The 20,871-nt window shown below is 37.2% G+C and overlaps 1 protein-coding gene across 4 annotated transcripts in view; it reads right to left on the reverse strand.

Moving 5' to 3' along the window:
• CNTN4 (contactin 4) overlaps nt 1–20,871 on the reverse strand; it is a 979,742-nt gene that overhangs the window by 181,468 nt on the left and 777,403 nt on the right. For all 4 annotated transcript variants that reach the window (XM_036878225.2, XM_036878221.2, XM_057507209.1 and 1 more), the window contains one exon: nt 15,970–16,167. In XM_036878225.2, the coding sequence (XP_036734120.2) occupies nt 15,970–16,167 (198 nt within the window). The remainder of the gene's footprint in view (nt 1–15,969; nt 16,168–20,871) is intronic.

Genomic DNA, 20,871 nt, shown 5'->3' on the forward strand with positions numbered 1-20,871 from the left:
AAAAACAAAAATGTTTATTGAGATATTATTTTCATACCAAATAATTGACTGATTTTAAGTATACAACTAAACTATTTTGTTGGAAATTTACTGGGTTGTACAATCATCACCATGATCCACTTTCAGAACATTTCCATCTCTCTGATGAGATCTTTCATGCCCATTTATAATTAATCTTCAAAACCAGTTCCAGCTCCAGACAACCTCTAATCAGCTTTCTGTGGATTTTCCTTTTCTGCATTTCATATAAATGGAATTATACAACATGGTCTTTTGCATATAGCCTCTTTCACTTGGCACAATGTTATCAATGTTCTTCCATGTTGTACCATGTACCAGTAGTTTATCCCTTTTTATGGCTGAATAGTACCCCATTTTCTTTATCAATGGCTTTTACCCAATTTTCTTTTACAATGGCTGAATCCATTGTAATGGATGTACCCCATTTTCTTTATCAATTCACTGGTTGTATTAACAAACTGACACAAACTGAATGGCTTGAAAGCAAAATAAACTTATTCTCTCAGAGTCCTGGAGGCTAGAAGTCATAAATTAGGATGTCAACAGGGTCCTCTGAGACTCTAGGTCCAACTGTTCCTAGCTTCTGGTAGTGGTCATAAATCTTTGGTGTGCCTTGAGGCTGGCTCCCTCCAATCTCTACCTCTGTCATCACATGATGCTCTTTCTTTGTGTCTTCCAGTTGACTTCTTATAAGGACACCAGACATACTAGATAAGGATGCACTGTACTCCAAAATAACCTCACCTGAACAAATTACATTTATAATGACCCTATTTCCAAATAAGGTCATATTCTGAGGTATCAGGGGTTAGAACTTCAACGTATCTTTTCGGGAGACACAATTCAACCAGTTGATGGGCATTTAGGTTGCCTCCACTACTGGCTATTATGAGTAATGCTTGAATGAACATTTGTAAGTCTGTGTGGATATGATTTTCATTTTTTGTGTGTTCCCCATAATTTTTATATGGATGGCTTTTCTCTTGCTTCGTATCTCAGCTCAAATGATGACCCCTCAGAGGAGTACTTTCTGATCACCCTAACTAAAGTAAGTCCATACTATAATTGTGATTAGTACCTTATTTCCTTTATGCTAATTATCACAATGTATAATTACTGTGTTTGTTTACGTGTTTAGTATCTGTCTCCCATCTAGACTGTACAATCTGTGACACCAAGCAATATGTCTTTTTCATTTCTAGCTTTAGCTTCTATGGTTGTTTCCTCACTTAAATGCTACTGCCAGGAAACACTTTACATATGAACTTCTGGGCCCCTCTCAAAGAGCATTACTGTTTTCCACTTTTTATGGCTATCTATGTGCATTTTCTTCTTTGCAACTTTCAGTTCTTTAAGGAATGGACATACTTCTGATCATCTTATCTTTTGTCTGTATCACTCACAGATCTTAGCTCATTAATAGGCATATGGGAAAAGGTTGTGATGAGTAGGACTTGTGGAAGGGAGGAGAATATGTAGGGATGTGAATCTTATATTGTGAGGCATAATAGCCCCTAAGTCTAAAGTACTTCTTTCCAGGCATGGACGTCATTTTTAAGTGTCATCATGGCACTGAAGATCATGTCTTTCTAAAATGTTTTCTAAAATGACTGTGTGGGTTGTTTATGTGGTCACACAGTGATTTCTGGGCTGATTCAGTGATCTATATTTATGGCTATAGGGATGCGAGTAACAGAGTTATCAGTAATAATACAGATTGATCTGCATTTATAGCAGTAGTTATAGGATATAAAGATAGAAATCAGAGAAGGGATGGCATGGTTTTCACTGCTGTTTAAAGAATTTTCATTATATATAAAGATTGTCCTAGTATTAGAGTCATAAAAAATGAAGGAAGCAATTTTCTTCAACTATATTATGAACATTTTTTTGGAACACCTGTGAACTGTTCCATTTAATTTGGTTACATCTGGCACAAGCTATATTTTTATTTGACTATTTCATACATTTTAACAATTTTGGCCTTTATTTTCTACATTAAATCTAAAAAGCTGCTGCCTTTAAAAAATTTTTTTTGACAAACAAAAGGCCCCTTAAAACAAGAGTGTGTTTTTAAGTCATTCCTCTGACCACCTGCACACTTTTGAATTTTATTGGTCTACAGCTTGTTGGGTGATTTACAGAATGACTAGGCAAAAAGAGCTATGCTACTGATGGAATGGCTCCAGAACCCTTTTTCCAACTTGAAACTATTTAAAAGGTGGTAAGATAAAAAGGCTTAACTGTATCCACATGACCAAGGTAAAGTGGAAGTAAAGATTGAATATAATGTATTCATGATAATATAGGATTTATTATGTCATCAATATTCCATTTCTTTGGTATGAAGTATATGATTTTCCCACAGAGACAACTCTTGCTTTCAATTCTAAACAGAGACACCTATACCTATAATTTAAAACATAAAGGAAAACATCTTAATTCATTAAAATGTATTGTCAGTGTTTTCTAGTTTTTGGAATAAGCAAGGCACCGTAACAATAGTGAGTTATAGCACTTAAAATTCCATACATCAAAGTCCTCAGGAGTCTGGGGCTTAGCCACATTTACACTCCAATAAATTAATTCAGTAAATATTCATTTAATGCCAACCTTAAGTCATGCACTGTGCCTAGCAATGGGGGCACAATTTGGGTAATACAGACCAGATCGTCATCTTCAGGGCACCTATAAGCTACTCTTATTCAGTGCATTGCATAGTGAGAAGACATATGCAGGTGATTATTAACTATTTATTGAATGCAGGAAGGAACTGAGTACCTGAGGAAGACATGGTTAGAAATATCTGCGTGTTTTTCTCTAAACCTGTGGTTCTCAAACTTTAAATCACCTGGAGAGCTTGAGTTGATTTAGTAAGTGGAGATGGAGCCCAAGAATTTGCATTTCTAACAAGTTCTCAGGTGACACTGAGGCAGTTGGCCAGGGAATACACTTTAAGAACTACTGTAGTAGCATGAGGTGTTAAGCCAATGCAAGAAGTTCAACCTTATATTAACTGACACCATCTAAGAACTAGTCATTGGAAGAGTACTAGTTAATGGGGCCCCACTAGTGACAATGTCTATCGAGAGCCTAGATTCTGTAGATGACCTTGTGGCAGTGATTGTTCCCCTTTCAAGCCTGGAAAACTAAGTGATGCTTATGCTTATAAGAACACAAAATTTATCAAAATAACTTGCAAATTACAGAATATGAAGGAGAAATGGGCCACACACCACACTTGTTTAACTACAATTTGCAGAGCGTTGTGTTGGCAGGAGTCGGCCAGTTTGCAGAGTTCTGTGCCATAAGATTTTGCCAACACCTGCCTTCACTGGAATCCATCCTTTCTAAATTAAACTGCAGAAGGGACTTTTACCAACTTCCACAGAATGGGATTTTCTGCTGAAAAACAAATCACAGAAATCATCTCATGGAAAGTACCCACATTGACTTTCTTAAGGGATAAGTTATATGATGTGTAGTTCATTAGTATAAAAATATCTGGAAGTATCAGATTAGTCATACAAACCCTCTTGGCTAAGTTTACCACTTCATCCTTTTAAAAAAGGATTATTTTCCCCTGGGTTTAAGGAGATACTGTGGGGTCTATGGGACTATCTAAAGAATGTCTTCTACCATCATCCAGCCTCCAGTAGCTGAATTAAGTTTGAGGTAACAAGGGGCCAAACAAGAACCTCCCAGTGCTGGAGAGGAGGAGTAAGGGAGTTGATGGTTATGTATCACCTCTCATATTTGGGGCTTTAAGGTGTCCTCAGACAACTGAGGGATGTAAAAATAAACTCCATGTTTTGACTTCAACCCAACCTGCATTCTTTCCTTCCTTCTCAATAAAAGTAGAGAGATAACTTGAGTTATTCCAGAAGGCTGTCCTTTATAAAGGTAGAGAGACTATGTATCCATGTTTGCCTGGGATGGTCCTGCTTTACTTTAAATCCTGGAATAATTTGCTTATACAGGTATCACAGAAGTATTGTGGGTTCAGTTCCAGACCATCACAATAAACACAAATACCACAAGAAAGCAAGTCAAATGAATTTTTTGGTTTCTCCATGCATTTAAAAGTTATGTTACATTATACAGTAAGTCTCTTAAGTATACAATAGCATTAGGTCTAATGAAAAAATGGACATACCTTAATTAAAAAGTAATTTATTGCTAAAAAATGCTAACCATTATCTGAGCTTTCAGCGAGTCATACTCTTTATGCTGGTGGAGGGTCTTGCTTCCATGTTGATGGCTCCTGACTAATCAAGATAATGGTTGCTGAAGGTAGGCTGTGGAAATTTCTTGAAAAAAGACAAAAATGAAGTATGCTGCATTGGCAGACTCTTTTCATGAACAATTTCTCTGGAGCATGCAATGCTGTTTGATAACATTTTAACCCACAGAACTTCTTTCAAAGTTGGAGTCAATTCTGCCAAACTCTGCCACTGCTTTATCAACTAAGTTTATACAATATTCTAAATTCTGTGTTGTCATTTGAACAGTCACCATAGCATCTTCACCAGGAACAGCTTCCATCTTCAGAATCACCTTCATTGCTCATCCATAAGCAACAGCTCCTTAAAAGTCTTATCATGAGGCTGTAGTAATTCAGTCATATCTTCGGGCTCCACCTCTAGTTCTCTTGCTGTGTCCATCACATTTGCAGTTTCTTCCTCCACTAAAGTCTTGAATCCCCCAAAGTCACCCATGAGGACTGGAATCAACTTCCTTCAAACTCCTATTAATGTTGATATTTTGACCTCTTCCCATGAGTCACAAATGTTCTTCATTGCAACTAGAATCATAAATCCGTTCCACAGGCTTTCAATGTACTTTGCCCAGATCCATCAGAGGAATCACAATTTATGGAAGCTAAAGCATTATGAAATGTATTCCTTAAATAATAAGACCTGGAAGTCAAATCCATGGGCTGCAGAATGGATGTTGTGTTAACAGGTATGGAAATAACATTAATCTTGCACATTGTCATCTGAACTCCTGGGTGACCAGGTACATTATCAATGAGCAGTAATATTTTGAAAGGATTTTTTTTCCCTCCAAGCATTAGTTTTCAATAGTGGGCTTAAAATATTCCATTAACCATGTTGTAAACAGATGTACTGTCATCCAGGCTTTGCTGTTCTGTTTATAGAGCATGGGCAGGGTAGACTTAGCATCATTCTTAAGGGACATAGGATTTTTGGAATAGGAAATGAGTATTGGCTTCAAATTAAAGTCACCTAACAAGAGTCAGACTGTTTTTTGAAGCTTTGAAGCCAGGCATCAACTTCTCCTCTCTAACTATAAAAGTCCTAGATGGCACCTTCTTCCATTAGAGGGCTGTTTTATCTGCACTGAAAAGCTGTCGTTTAGTGTAGCCACCTTCATGAGTTACCTTAGCTGGATTTTCTGTATAAACTGCTTCAGCCTCCATATCATCACATGCTTCTTTACCTTGCATTTTCTGTTACAGAGATGGCTTCTTTCCTCAAAGCTCATGAGCCAACCTCTGCTAGCTTCCAACTTTTCTTCTGCAGCTTCCTTACCTCTCTCTGCTTTCCTAGAGTTGAAGAGAGTTAGGGCTTTGCTCTGCATTAGGCTTTGGCTTAAGGGAATGCTGTGGCCGGTTTGATCTTTCTGTCCGGGCCACTAAAACTCCCCATATCAGCAATAAGGCTGTTTGCTTTCTTATCATTGGTATGTTCACTGGAGTAGCACTTTCAATTTTCTTCAGGAATCCTTCCTTTGCATTCACAAGTTGGCTAACTGTTTGGCAGAAGAGACCTACTTTTTGGTATGTCTTGGCTTTTGCTCAGCCTTCCTTTCTAAGCTTAATCATTTCTAGTTTTTCAAATAAAGTGAAAGATGTGCAACTTTTTCTTTCACTTGCACACTTAGAGGCCATTTAGGGCTACTCATTGGCCAAATTTCAATATTGTTGTTGTCTCAGGGAATAGGGAGGCCTGAGGACAGGGAGAGAGACAGAAGAATGGCTCATCGGTGTAGCATTCAGAACACATACACCATTATCAGCTGTTTGTCATCTCATATGGGTGCAGTTCATAGTCCCCAAAACAATTACAATTGTAACATCAAAGATCACTGACCACAGGATCATCATAACAAATAATAATGAAAAAGGCTGAAATATTATGGGAATTATCAAATGTAACACAGAGACACAAAGTGAGCAAATGCTGTTGGAAAAATGGTGCTGACAGACTTGCTTGATGCCATAAACCTTCAATTTGTACAAAATGCAGTATCTGCAAAGCACAATAAAACAAAGTGCAATAAATGAGGTATGCCTGCAGTTTTCAGTTTGTGCAATTAATTTTATTTTATTATTTTATTTTTAATTTTTTTTATTTTGGTTATCATTAATCTACAATTACATGAAGAACATTATGTTTACTAGGCTCCCCCCTTCACCAAGTGCCCCCCACATACCCCTTCACAGTCACTGTTCATCAGCGTAGTAAGATGCTGTAAAATCAATTTTAAGGTCATCTTCTTTTAGGTGAAACCCAACTTTTGTCTTCACTTGAGGAAATACTTTTATATTCATCCTACTAAGTTCTTATTGTATTGAACGAATACACCCTTTCTCTCCCTCTAATTTGGTCCTAGCTCAAGTCTTTGGGGCTGGAAAAAATGTCTCTGGATGGACAATCTTCAGGTGTTTAAAGATATTATCATGTTATCAGGGATTGGCAAAGTTTTACTACAAAGGAACAGATAGCCAGGATTTTGTTTAGGTTTTGTGGGCAATACACTATCTGTTCCAATTCAACTCTGCCATCGCAGCTGGAAAGCGTCCATAGACAATATGTAAACAATTGGGCATGGCTATATTCCAATAAAAGTTTATTTACAAAAATGGTGGCTATTTTGGGCCCATGAGCCCTAGTTGGCTAATCCCTGCTTTAGCAGAAATAGGGAAGTTAGCAAAGAATGAAAAGACAAACTATTAGAACTGAACTAATAAGAGATTTCAGCACGCTTGCCAAATGCTGAATCATTTGCACAAAAAATAGCAGTTGTATACATCAGCGATGACTAAAAACTAGAGAATGTGATTAAAAATAAGATACCATTTACAGTAGCAAAAGTATTATAAAGAATCTAGGGATTAACCAAGAACACCCAACATTTCTGTGGAGAAGAATTTTAGACTTTATTACAAAAAATAGGCTGGGATGCAGGAGGGAGTGTGCCAACTGCTGCTTTGAAAATATATTGTACTCACTGCCTGGAATTATCTTCCTCCCTTTCACCTTGGCCAATCTAAGAACAGAAGGCCATTCTTTATGGACACTGGGTTGATCCCAAAGAGAAGGCCAGGCTTCCCCAAACCATGAATATATGCATAATTTCACTCACCCTCCATTGCTCGTTGGTAGCTCTTACCATAATCAAAAATGAACCTGCTTTAATTCCCCACTTTCCCCAGTACGGCCTCACTCCTGCCTCAGATGGCAATCAGACTCCTCAATTAGACTATAATCTGTGAGGGCATAGAAAGATTTTTGCTTCCCCAGGGACACATATGTAACAGGCACGCAATGAATATTTTTTGGTTAAATACATGAATGCTGCACGTCATCTCTACTCAAAGCCAGAAACCTCTATTACCTCTTTTATTTCAAATCCCTCTGTCTGTAGGTTCCCAGGGGCTGAGACCATATCTTTTTATGTCATAGTATACCACACACACAACAGGTACTTAACAGATGCTTCCTCACTGACTGACTAAATGGCTATCCAAGACCTTTAGCCCCCATGGACATGAAATGCAATTGACTGTGCTGGAGGTCTAAAGCTGACTGCCAAGTTTCTAAGCTTTTCAAGCCTTCAAAATATCTGGAACCATTAAGACACTATTAAATCAGATTATCAGTGGCAGTTTAGCAAAATGTCTCACATCCTTTAGTCATTTAGATTTTCTCCCCATAAAATATGTTTTATGCTCACAGATCCTCAACTGTGATGCTGTTAGAGAATTAAAAACAAGACATATTTCTGTGACACAGCCACACAAAAGTTGCAATTAGAAGTGAGGGTAAAATTAAACAGTGTTTTGGTATAAACTCTACATCTTCAGTAATATAAAATTATGTCTATGTGTGGGGCATATCTCTACCCAATGCTGGGCAGAAGTTTCATCCTTGCCAGTCGAAATGCTAGATCATCAATAAAAGGTTGTAGATCAAGTTCACAATCAAAAGGAGATCCTCTTAATGACTGAGCTTTGGATCTGACTGCTAGGTTAATTAAGTAGCCTAGAGATAAAGCTGATCTATTCATGAAGACACATAGTGGCTGTTAATGCTCATGTGAAGATCTAATCTACTTTGGGGCAATACTAGGAAAGCTTACTATGAACACATGACAGTATCATAATGGAAAATACATTGTACTGCAGCAATATTCCAGAATAATCTACCATATCCTAGTTTTCTCCTTTCCTTTTTTCAGTTTTTGGTCCTAAATTTGGAACTTTGAGGGAAATGCAGTCTTCTGAGCCACTAGGAGTTCTAATGGTCAAAGAGGTAAAGGCTCACAAATGGCTCATTATGGCCACAAAGGATGAATGCAACTAGGTTTGTGCTAGGATTGGCTGTTAACATTGGGAAGAAATCTGATCCAGTGAATGGCATCTGACTACTGAATAGCATTTGATATTATCTGGCCTGTGCAAATGTTGAGACTGGAGTTAAGTAAGGTAGAGAGTTGTGACTGAGATCCTAGAGGACAATTAGAAGAAATCTTAGATATGACTTACTTAAGTCACTCATGTTACGAACTAAGGAAACTGAGGACCAAAGAAACATCAAGATTTGTCTCATGTGAGTTAGCGGTCGATCTGGGACCCCACCCCCGACTCCCATGACTTTTCTTCTTGACTTTCAGTCCTGCTCCCCTTTTACTGCATGCTAGGTGAGGCCATGGAAAATAAGACAAAGCTAGTTGGCACCAATCAGGGACAGCCTCAACCTCATGCTCAGAGTATCTATTTCTGTTCCACCTCAAACTGCTCTGAAACTGCAGGGTGCTGATGTTATCAGCTGGTCTTTTGTCTACTAGGTGAAAGCTTGATTTCAGGTGAAAAGATTGAACACTTCTATGCTGACCATGCTCAGCGTTTTCATGGCTAAATGAAATCAGGTTGTGGAAAATGGGTGAGGACTTAGAAAAATATGGTCAGTTATTTTGGTGATACTTGAGAACATAAATTTTAAAGAATTTAACTTTATACTGAGGTATAATAAACATTCAGAAAAGTCAAGTTTACATTTTCACTTCCCAAAGACAATATACCCAGTTATATGAACATATGTATACTTACACACATACATCTTACATATATATCAATGTACATAAACATGGAAATGGAGGAGACAAAGGGAGAGGAAAGAGAAAAAGACAGAGACAGAGAGACAAAGAAAATGAAACTACTGGAACTCTAAGATGAGACAAATCCTTTGTTTCCTGTTTCCTAGTATCTCTTCTATGTAGAGTTCTAATTAGGGATAGTATTTAAAAAAATATTTAACACCCAGTGTGTAAAGCACAGACCCCTCAGACACTGACTATAAACTGCTTAACATTTGCCTTGGTTCTAATACTCAAAACAGAACTGCCAACCATTCCCCAGCTGGTCTGGGGACAAACAGAGAAGAAAGGCAAAGGCCATCTAATAACTTTCTGCTCAGAGTTATGTACCTGGGTATGTAATGTCCATAAACATCCTCACAGACATGATCTCATTTCCCCAAGATAATCCTAATCTTTTCATCTTCAGCGATTTAGAGGAAGTCAGGGTAGTGACTGAAGACAGAAAAATAGCCTTTATGATTATTGACTAGATCTAAAATTTCTCTGTTAAGCTATATGGATGATCTACTGCCTCTGTTTATGGAAATTTAGGGACAATTCTGAGATCTGTGTATGAAGCACATAATAGAACAGGTTCATCATCATTAATAACCAACAGTTTGCCCATGGACTTTATACTTTAGTACCTGTGGTAAAAATAATTATGATATACTTTTCTCAATTAAACCTTTTTCTTTCATAGCACCTAAAAGACAGGTGTGCTTGCCACCTAACAAGTTATATGATCTTTTCAACAGATTTTTAAACATCTAGATAAATAAAGATGAACTCTGATATAACATTTTCTCACATTTGTCAAACAACTCTCAATTTTATACTTCTTGGAGGTGAATGACACAAAGTAACACACAGTTACTTAGGCAAATTCCCACTATAAAACTTTCAAAAATCATAGCAGAAAAGACACCATGTAAATATATGAATTGTGAGCCCCAAACAGCTTTTGTAAACCTCAGTGAAACAGCATGGGACCTGGGACTGTCAACTTGACTCTGATGCTGTTTGCCTTCTATCTCCCCCAAAAAAGTCCCAAAGTTAAGTGCCTTGTAGGTCCAGTAACACAAGGATAGCCCTCTTACCAATGTTTTTCTAAAAACTCAAATAAATCTCTAGTCATTGTAGAAAAACTAGAAAACAAAAAACAAAAAACACAGCAAGGCAAAAAGAAACAAACAAAAAAAAGAATTAAATATTTTAGCCTCAAAGTTAAATACTTTAATGCTGTTAGCATTCTGGACAGTGGTGTTCTGGCTTTCTCTGTCATAACCCACATGCGTTTTACAAAACAAGGATAATGCTATTTATACACTATGTAAGATATTTTTTAAAAATATAATTTGTTGTGAGTACCTTAGGTAAGGAAGCTACTGATGTTGCACTTCTAGTTTGCAGCTGTTCAAAGCATTTTATATGTAATTTAACCTAGGAAAAATGCCTCCAAGCTAGGTACTAGTATCCCTATTTGGAGCCCAATGAAGTTAAACAGACATCCAAAGTCACACAGCTAATGAGTGGAGGGCCTGGATTCTGCTCAGAGAACCTGGTTCCAAAGTCCCCCGGGGTTTACCCCTGAACTCCCCCCACTCCATATTTCAGAAATGACCGGAGATGCAGGGAGGCATAGCCATGTGAGGAGCTGGGGAAAGAGAACAGCAAGTCCCAAGGTCTTGCAGAACTGGAGTACACAGGACAGTAGGGTCACTGGGATGGACAGGGGACCTACCACACTTGATTTTTACCAGGACCTGAGTCGAAATAACCTGTTCATGTTTTATGGTTCACCGTAACCTTTGGGCTGGGAATAATGAAGCATAGTTCAGAACTGCTCAGCTGGAACTCTAAAGAAATAACCTGAATATTGAAGACATCTAGTTCTTTAAGTTACATCTGCACTTAGCAAGGGAAATGACCAGCCATAGCAATTAATTCAGCTCTGGCAATAAACTCTGTTGCCTTGCTTATTCACATGTCAAAATAAGAAGAATGAGGTGAAATTTTGAATAAGCTTCAGTTATCAAAGTGACTGTACAAATTTTATACTCATCTTGCACTTAGCAGTCTAACATAGTCACTAAATACTACATCATGTGGAACAATAATTTCATTGATTTTACTCTTACAGAGTAGACTTCAACAAGAATGTCATCTTTATTATATAATCTCTTCTTGATTTATATCTCCCCTTTTCTCTTGCCTTCACACAAGAGCTAATTAACCTTTTTGTGCTTAATAATATAATTCCAATATCCATTTTATACACTCCATGTGAAAGACATACTATGAATTTTTACCACACAAATCTCATGGAAATTAAGAATGAATGAGCATTAATTGCTGAAGAATGAGATCTTTAGTGTGCTAATTTTATGATAAAACATTATAATAAAAATTATTTGTCATTTCTCTGAAGATATACTAGACAAGTCAAGATAAATCTAAAAGCCAAGCAAAAGGCGGAGTTGTTGCCAACTTGAAGTATAGATGGTGAGTCTGGAATTCTTCTGTTCCTGAATTTTTGTTTCTTCTTTCTGAAGCAGCAACTCTGTGTGATGTCTCTCCTGGGCTATGTCTCAGTGCATCAAAATCAATGTTCCATTCCATCTATGACTTGACACACCGAAACAGGCCACACTACTGAAGAGACACTTTGGCAGAAGTGCATTAGGGGAAGAGGTCAGAGTGGCTATATTTTTAAATAATTCTGTACAAATGCCACTCGAGCACATTTTTTGAAAAATTTCTTCATCTTTAGGTCTGGAGAGAGAATAATGATAGCTTTTGACAAAAGTGGTCCCTTGCCTACTTTCCTTTTTAAACTGATAAGATTTTTCAGTTTTATTTAATATAATTCAGTTTATTCCAACATACTAATTTAAAAATTATCATGTGGCAAGCACTATGCTGGGCCCTAGTACAAAGCTGGCTCAGAGTTACGATTTGTGATTCATCACAGTGCCAGCAGGGTGGGGGAAAAGCAGCTGATAATAAATATAAATATAGCAGATTAATATTGTAAGAGATGGAAACAAAAGCACAAAACAAATGATTCTTTCTGTTACCAAGGCAGAAGTCATGCTTCTGGCTTCACAAATGATGACTAAAATAATATTCTTGATTTCTCCCTTACAAACCTGCTCATAAAGCCATTTCAGTAAATGGCATCCCCATAAACTCAGGGGCTATGCCAGAAACCTATGCGTCATCCTCGATTTTCTCTTCCCCCTCCTCTCACACCCAGCGCATCAGAAGCAAGTACTGGCAGCTTTACCTGCAAACTATATCCTGGATCCATCCACTTCTCTCAACTGCTGCTTCTTAGTTCAAGCTACCATCGTCTCCCAAATGAATGACTGAAATAGTTTTCCAGTTAGAATTCTAGTTTCCACTCTCACTTTTTTAAAGTCCATATCCAGACGGTAGCTAAGTAATCTTTTTAAAAACATACATCACTTTCTTGCATAAAATCCTCTAAAGGCTTCTCACTGCACTTGGATAAAAACCATCTTCCTTCTTTGGTCCCCATGATTTGTTCCCTGACTCACTTAAATCTCAACTCAACCCACCCTCTACCTGGCTCACTATGGTTTTCTATGCTCACATTCTCTTTACTCCCTAACATGCCAAGTGTTTTTCAAGCTTCAGAGCCTTTGCATGTGATGTTAACTCAGCCTGGAATGCTCTTCCGTCTGATCCTCACAGGACTAACTTCTTACCATTCAGGTCTCAGCTCATATATCACCTCTTCTGAAAGGTTTTCCATGACAAATCTGTCTACAGCAGTCATTCTACCCCACAGTACCTGTATTTTATCATAGTGGTTTATTTATTCCTATCAAAAATAATTCAATTTTTGTTTTTGTTTGTTTGTTTTTACCTATGTCAACCAGGAGAACATAAGAGGCCATGAGATAAGAGCCTTATTGTTTTTGCTCACTGGTACCCAGAGTAGTGACTGTCACATACCAAGTGCTAAGTAAATACATGTTAAATGCAAGGATAAATAAATGCATGATGGAAATCTACATTATTTGCTCAGAAATTCCACAGCCTGGTCTATATTGTAAGGATGCTCAGATCCTTTCTCCAGAGCTGGTTTGTCTACAAATATCCCGTTATGGGAGGTTCAGGGTCATAGCTCCACTCAGGTATAGCTTCTTTAGTACAGAGGAACAAATATGGAGAGAAATCTGATATCCAGGCTTGAATTTTCTGAGTTTTTATTGTATAAATTCAGGTAACAGAGGTGGCAAAGTGTAATGAAAAGGAACATAGTGAGGAGTTAAGACATTAGGCCCTGAAGTTAAGAAGAAATGGGCGCTGGGTCTAAATCTTGGAGCCATCAATTTTTTGTTGTTGTTGTTATCATTAATCTACAAATACATGAGGAACACTATGGTTTCTAGACTCCCCCCATCACCAAGTTCCCCCCACATACCCCCTTACAGTCACTGTCCATCAGCGTAGTAAGATGCTACAGAATCACTACTTGTCTTCTCTGTGTTGCACAGCCTTCCCCGTGCCCCCCCACATTATACATGCTAATCGTAATGCCCCCCCCCATTTTTTCTCCCTTATCCCTCCCTTCCCACCCATCCTCCCCTGTCCCTTTCCCTTTGGTAACTGTTAGTCCATTCTTGGCTTCTCTGAGTCTGCTGTCATTTTGTTCCTTCAGTTTTTTTCTTTGTTCTTATGCTCTACAGATGAGTGAAATCATTTGATACTTGTCTTTCTCTGCCTGGCTTATTTTACTGAGCATAATACCCTTTAGCCCCATCCATGCTGTTGCAAAGGGTAGATTTGTTTTCTTCTTATGGCTGAATAATATTCCATTGTGTATATGTACCACATCTTCTTTATCCATTCATCTACTGATGGACACTTAGGTTGCTTCCATTTCTTGGCTATTGTAAATAGTGCTGGGATAAACATAGGGGTGCATCTGTCCTTTTCAAACTGGGCTGCTGCATTCTTAGGGTAAATTCCTAGGAGTGGAATTCCTGGGTCAAATGGTATTTCTATTTTTAGTTTTTTGAGGAACATCCACACTGCTTTCCACAATGGTTGAACTACTTTACATTCCCACCAGCAGTGTAGGAGGGTTCCCCTCTCTCCACAACCTTGGAGCCATCATTTTTTAGCTTGCTATGTGGATTGGGATTTGTTATTTAACATGTCTGAGGGCCAATTCAATCATCTGAAATATAAAAGAGAATATTCCCCATGTAATTGCTTGGGGTTTAAATGAGATAATCCAGGTGAAATTCTGAGCACACAGCAAATACTAAGTGCCTAATAAATGCTTGTTATTATTTTTCATGGCTGACAGTTTCCTTGCCTGATGACAGGTCTCAATTTCTGTTCACAATGTAAAGTTTCAATGTGTTCTAGAAGGGACAGGGATTTAAAAAGAAGAGAAACTTCAACATGTAAACTATGACTGCTTAAATTATTATATCAGCCATTATTGGAGGGCTTAATTATGTTTCGGTTTGCATTCACTCAAGAAATATTTATGAAGAATTTTCTATGTGCCAAGTATTGTATGAGGCACTGGAAACAGTAGTCATTAAGGCAATGCATGTGCTTTTAAAAGGCAAGTCTGTAGTTACGGAGCCAGCGAAGCACATTGGTAGCTGTGGTACAGAATGGAGTTCTTAAGGGTGTAGAGATGGGCTTTACCGGAGTTTACAGAGAGGTAAAGTTTACAGCTATGATGCAGCATAGCTAGGGACAGGGGTTCAGAGAGAGAACATTTTGTAGAGAAAGTGATATATTTGGAGAAATTGGAAAGACCAGTGTAAGTTAGTCAAGTGAAAGGCTGGGACAAGAGAAGGAGAAACACTTCAAGAAAAGGGGACAGAATACATATAAAGACTCATGACTGGTATATAAAGGCTCATGGTGGGGGAAAGCATGGTACTACTAGCATATGGCACACTATTTGGTTAATCTTTAAAAAACACATAGTGAGTTACCATACGCTGCTATGCCATTCACCTAGGTAATTAATGTGAGATTCATACATTTTACTGAGAAAGTCTCATAGAAGTGTGCAAAATTAAAATTTCTGTCTCAAATAAGCCTTGATATTCCCGCCTTTCACCATGGTGGGAACTACATCTCCAGTACCATAAACCTAGGCATTACCTGGATTCTTTAGAACTTCCTTCTGGGCACTGGTTAGAAAATCACAGAGAACTGATGAACAAGCTAAATGGTCAACCTTCCACTTCATTTTGCCTGTTACGCAATTTCAGCAGAAAAGAAACAAGACATAGATTCCTTTGTAATTTATATTCACCTAAATACACCTTCCCTTCCTGTTCAGATTAACAATTAAACTTCGAATTAGTTTTCCAAAATGGATTCATGGGTTTATTTCTTACACAACTGGAGAAAATTCAAGTACTAAATACAGAAAGCATTAAAATTTTCTTAAACTTAATTTAGATAATCAAGCTTTGTGTGCCAATAACAATGTTCCATACTCAACTTGTGATCACAAAAAACAGAATTAATAAAATCCCTTAGAAAACTCACCATCATTTCTCAGTATTAGTGGTGTGGGTGGGCCCAGGACCTTGTGGTTTGTCACCGTATTCGTAACCACACAGGTGTAATTCCCAACATCTGATTTTTCTACTTTGGCAATATACAGATTCCCGGTCTCTTGAGAAACGAAGCGGCGATTATCCTGATAGGAAGGGTATTCATTGAAGATCCAGGCATAGCTCAGCTCTGAAAGCAAAGGGAATCAGGATTACAAATACATCTTTGGGCACTAGAACCCTATTGTATCCATGAAAGAAATGGTCAGGTAAGAAACTGATAATGTTGTGCAATGATCCTTTTTCAGGCTGCTAAATAGAAACAGAAAGTAAGCATGTTCTCCTAAAGCATTTTACCAGGCTTCCTACCATCAGTCAATAAGGTTTTATTTCTAGTGAACTAGAAGGAACAATCATAGCTGATTAAGAGAAGGCCAACCTCTCCATGTTGAGGGAATAAGCATTTACAATTTGCTAAATAAGTATGTGCCATGCACCATGTAATAGTTACTGAGTTAATGCTGAAATTTCAGAGTCTGTAATTTTGAAAAAAGTAAGAGAAGATGCCACTCTGAAAACGATTTAAATCACTTCTTTCATTTTTATAGATAATAATCATTATAGTGAATCCTAGTGCCACATACATGCACAGGACTTTGTGGTTGCCAATACATTTTACACTTTTCCATTAATTGAGAAACTTTGGCACAGAGAAACAAAGCAACTAATCCAAACTCTTAGGTTTAAAATAACTCTTGAGTCTCAATCCAGTCTTCGCCCAATACCTCTTACTATCAATGCAAATTTTTACTCATTTTTTTACTTGTGACGCTGAACTCTTTCTCAGTATGTTAGTGAGATTTGGTGTTTTAATATTGTACAAATACTTGCTAAGCATACAGTGATGGGCTGGTTGACTGGTCCTATAAATGTTATTCTGTACTTAAAAAAAGTAGCTGAAAAATGTAATATAGCCAAGAGGGAGTGGATATGAAATAGTAACCAAAGAACAGCCTTTTCACAAATACTTCTTCATCTCAGAATGCCAGGGGAGTGAGTCCAATAGGCAGTCATACCTGAAAATGTTCCTTTGAAAATTCTACCTTTTCTTAAGAATTAGGTAAACATTTTGTGAATGAACATGTGCGCCCATGCTTTCAATTTCAGAGAAAGATCCTAAATGACAGTGAGCTTAAATGATCGGCTGCACTGAACTACCATGCTCCAAGGAAACCAAAAACTGCCTTAGGTGTTGGCATTCTATGATTCCACTCTTTAAGGTTGTCCACTCCAGATCTGTCCAAAGATGGAGAAGTGATATACTAGTCGCTGGCACTGATTACCCAACAAACCCCATTTTATCTTCAAAAGTTACTTTGGTGAGGGAGGGAAAGCAGCTAAATGCAGAAGGACCCTCTAGTTTCAGAACTAGTGGGCTTGAGTTCTTGTATGTCACTCTTTAATATGAACCTGGACTGAAGTCTAAATGTATGGAGTGTCCTTGGAAAATAGCAGAGTCCACTTAAGCTCTGTATAGAGATCACTGATTGCTGTAAAAAGGCATTTTTGTTGTTTAATACTTCAATGAGTCCCAAGCGTAATTGACCTCAATAACTGAATGTGCAACAGGAAACACATTCTGCCTTAATAATCCACTGTTTACATACAAAGGAGGGGTCATGCAGATTGCTTTCTCTTTATCACTGTATTGTAACATTTCTGCATGTATTATTTTAGAGAGATATAATTATGTTTAATGAGAATAGCTAATCATTTTATTTAACATGTGCCTGTAATTATAAGTAGCCCCATGCTGATGTTAAGAGGATACTGAGTGTAAATATGCAGTGCTTCCCAGCAAGCCAGTTACTTCTTCAAGAAACTAAAATCTGGGGGGAGGAAAGCTGCTATGATAAATTGTGAGGAAATTCAGTCTGTTATGACAATTTTCTCATGAAAACAATTTTCTAATTTATTTCTTATAAAATATAATTATATGATTGTATTTTTTTAATGTTTAAATAAACAGCCCAGCACAGCGGACTCCTCATTCAATCTGGTATGTGAGTTTTAAGCAAACCAAAGAGCATCCCAGTTTTCTCCTATGAACAATGACAACACTGTCTACCCCCTAATTAGCTATAAAATGAATTTTAAGTATAAATTAGTATTTCCAAAGTCACAAATTAGAAGTTAGAAAGTAATGTACCAGCACAATATTAATCAATACATATCTCTCCAAGGAGAGTTTGAATCAAGTATGTGAAACTATTTTTTTTTTTCCCTGAAGACATTTTTCAAAATTTGTTCTAGTGGCTGGTGTCTGCAAGGTTCTCTGAATTCTGTGGGAGAAAATTGGTTTAACAACTAAAAATTTGTATGGACCATGGATATCAGAAAAAAGAAAAAAATCTTCTGCTTTGTTATTTCCTAACTGGAGCAAAAACAAACAAACCAACCAACCAGAAGACCAAAATTCAACCTTGTATTATGTAAGGGAAGCCATTTAAGCACTCTCACTTTCTACTTCTGAATCCATCAAATGGAGATAATAATAAATGTAATGCAGGTATATTGTGAGGATCAATTAATGTGAAAGCACTCAGAATCATAAGCACATAAGAAATGTTAAAAGTTAACCATTTTAAAAGTAAAAATGAAAAATTCACTCAATGAATATGCTGTTTGGTATGTTTTAAAATAAGTTAATTATTTTGGTTTTATTGTTTTTTGTGATTTCTCTTGGTTAGTAGGAGTTACGAATAACTTAAAGATACTGCAGCATTTCCTAAGCTGTGGTCCTTGAAATACTAATTCTTTGTTAATAGAAGTTCTCTATGCCCCACCCACCCCAAATTTAAAAGTTTTACATGACCAAATGACTTTGGGAAGCACTGGATTAAACAAAGCACCAAATTTTTAAAAAATAGAAAGGATTTTTAAATTTCTCCTTTCAGGACTTGCAAGAGATTTTTAATGTGCCAATGTTCCTGAAATTCCTTAGGGCATGTTTAAGCATACAACCTTATTTGATCATAGAATTCCACCTCTGTCCCCTTTACATACACACCATTTTTCTAAAACATCTCTTAATGGGTCACAGAACCTAGGCTGGGAAACCCTGAATTAACACAATGACTTCAATTCAAGAAATGGTAAGTATAATACAAAGATAATTAACTGTATTTTGGGGAAAATCATTAAGTAGCATTAAACAACATAAAACGACAAAATGTTGTTTTCTTGATATGAATTAAAGTTGTGATATTTCTCTCAAATTATAACAATATAATATTGCAATTGTTTTCCATGCTCTAGAACAAACCACAGTTGCCAGGAAGAGTTTCAAATGGATTGTGCTAAGGATAGTTAACTAACATCAGTTCAACATGTGACCTTTGTAAATACAGTGGAGCTCTAAAGTGCAAAAGTCAACCCAAAAGTCTGGTTGGTGCACTGGTTGAGATCATATTGAGCTAAATGATCTAAAGGGATGGGGGATGGGGGGTGTGGGAAGTCTCTGAAAAAGAGAGTATTTTTCTTTACAGCAAATATCATTACTTGGAATATTGTACTTTTATTTGTCCAGGACTATAAGGAAGGAGCATGAGGCATATAATGTAATGATTATGCAGACATCAAAGAAAGCAAAATATGTAGTAAAGCTACAATTTACCCAACAGATCACTTGTATTTCTTTACTTTAAAGGTATGAAAATTCTGAAGCCTACAAAGTATAAGGTCAGGGTCAAAAAGCAGCAACGCAGACTACAGGAGGTCCTTGACTTATAACAGTTTCACTTAACATTTATTTTTACCTTATGACCGTACAAAAGCAGTATGCACTCAGTAGAAACCAGACTTCCAAATTTGAATTTTCATCTTGGTGCTGGGCAGTGGGCAGTGAGTCACTGCTCCCAGTCAGCTACATGATCATGAGGGTAAATGACTGATACACTTAACAATCATTCTGTACCCACACAGCCATTCTGTTTTTCATTTTCAGTATACTAGCCAACAAACTGCATGAGCTATTCAACACTTCATTACAAAATAAGTTTTGTGTTAGTGGAGTCTGCCCAGCTGTGTAGGCTAATGTGTTTTGAGCATGTTTAAGGGAGTCTAGGCTAAGTAAGATACACTGTTTGGTAGGCTAGGTGTAGTAAATGCTTTTTTGACTTGTGATATTTTCAACTAACATTGGGTTTATTAGGACATAATTCGATTGTAAGTCAAGGAAGATCTGCACATCCTAGACCTTCTAGCTATACTTTTATTCTGCTGCTCCCTTCAGGAAGCAGTGAGAGCTTTTGAAATTTGGAAGTCTAGTATCATTGTATCACTCAATAGACAATCAGTTTTCCCCTAAGAACCACTGTCTATTTTTATCAGAGCAAAATATTAATCCATTGGGTCACAGGAAATGTTGTCAACATCCTGAAAAGTAAAGCCAAGTAAATAAAACAAATTCTCATGTGCTGCAACTAGTAAAAATGTATCCTACTCAGTTTGATTTCCTTAGGGACTTCCATGCAATATTTATACTTATTCAAACTTGACAGATTTCTTTTGATAAGTTTTCACACATAATTGCTCTGAAAGTGACAGACAGTTCCTGTCCCACTGGCAATTTGTAATAACTGAGTAAACAGACACTTGAAATGCAATATTTAATAGATTGCAAGGCTTCTGGTGCTCAACTGAAAAAATATTGAGACTAGTCCTAACGTGGTAACCATTAAGGCAGACGGACCTAGCGGTGGGAGATTGTAGTATCCAAATCTATAGGAAACTAACCACAAAACCTCACTCTTTTAGTTTGTTCCTTTCCCCATATCTTTGGGTCAATAGCAAAGAATATTTGGTTATTAGTTTTCAAAAAAGACATCATCAA

This window comes from Manis pentadactyla, chromosome 1 (genome assembly GCF_030020395.1).
Source record: "Manis pentadactyla isolate mManPen7 chromosome 1, mManPen7.hap1, whole genome shotgun sequence".
Taxonomy (NCBI): Eukaryota; Metazoa; Chordata; class Mammalia; order Pholidota; family Manidae; genus Manis; species Manis pentadactyla.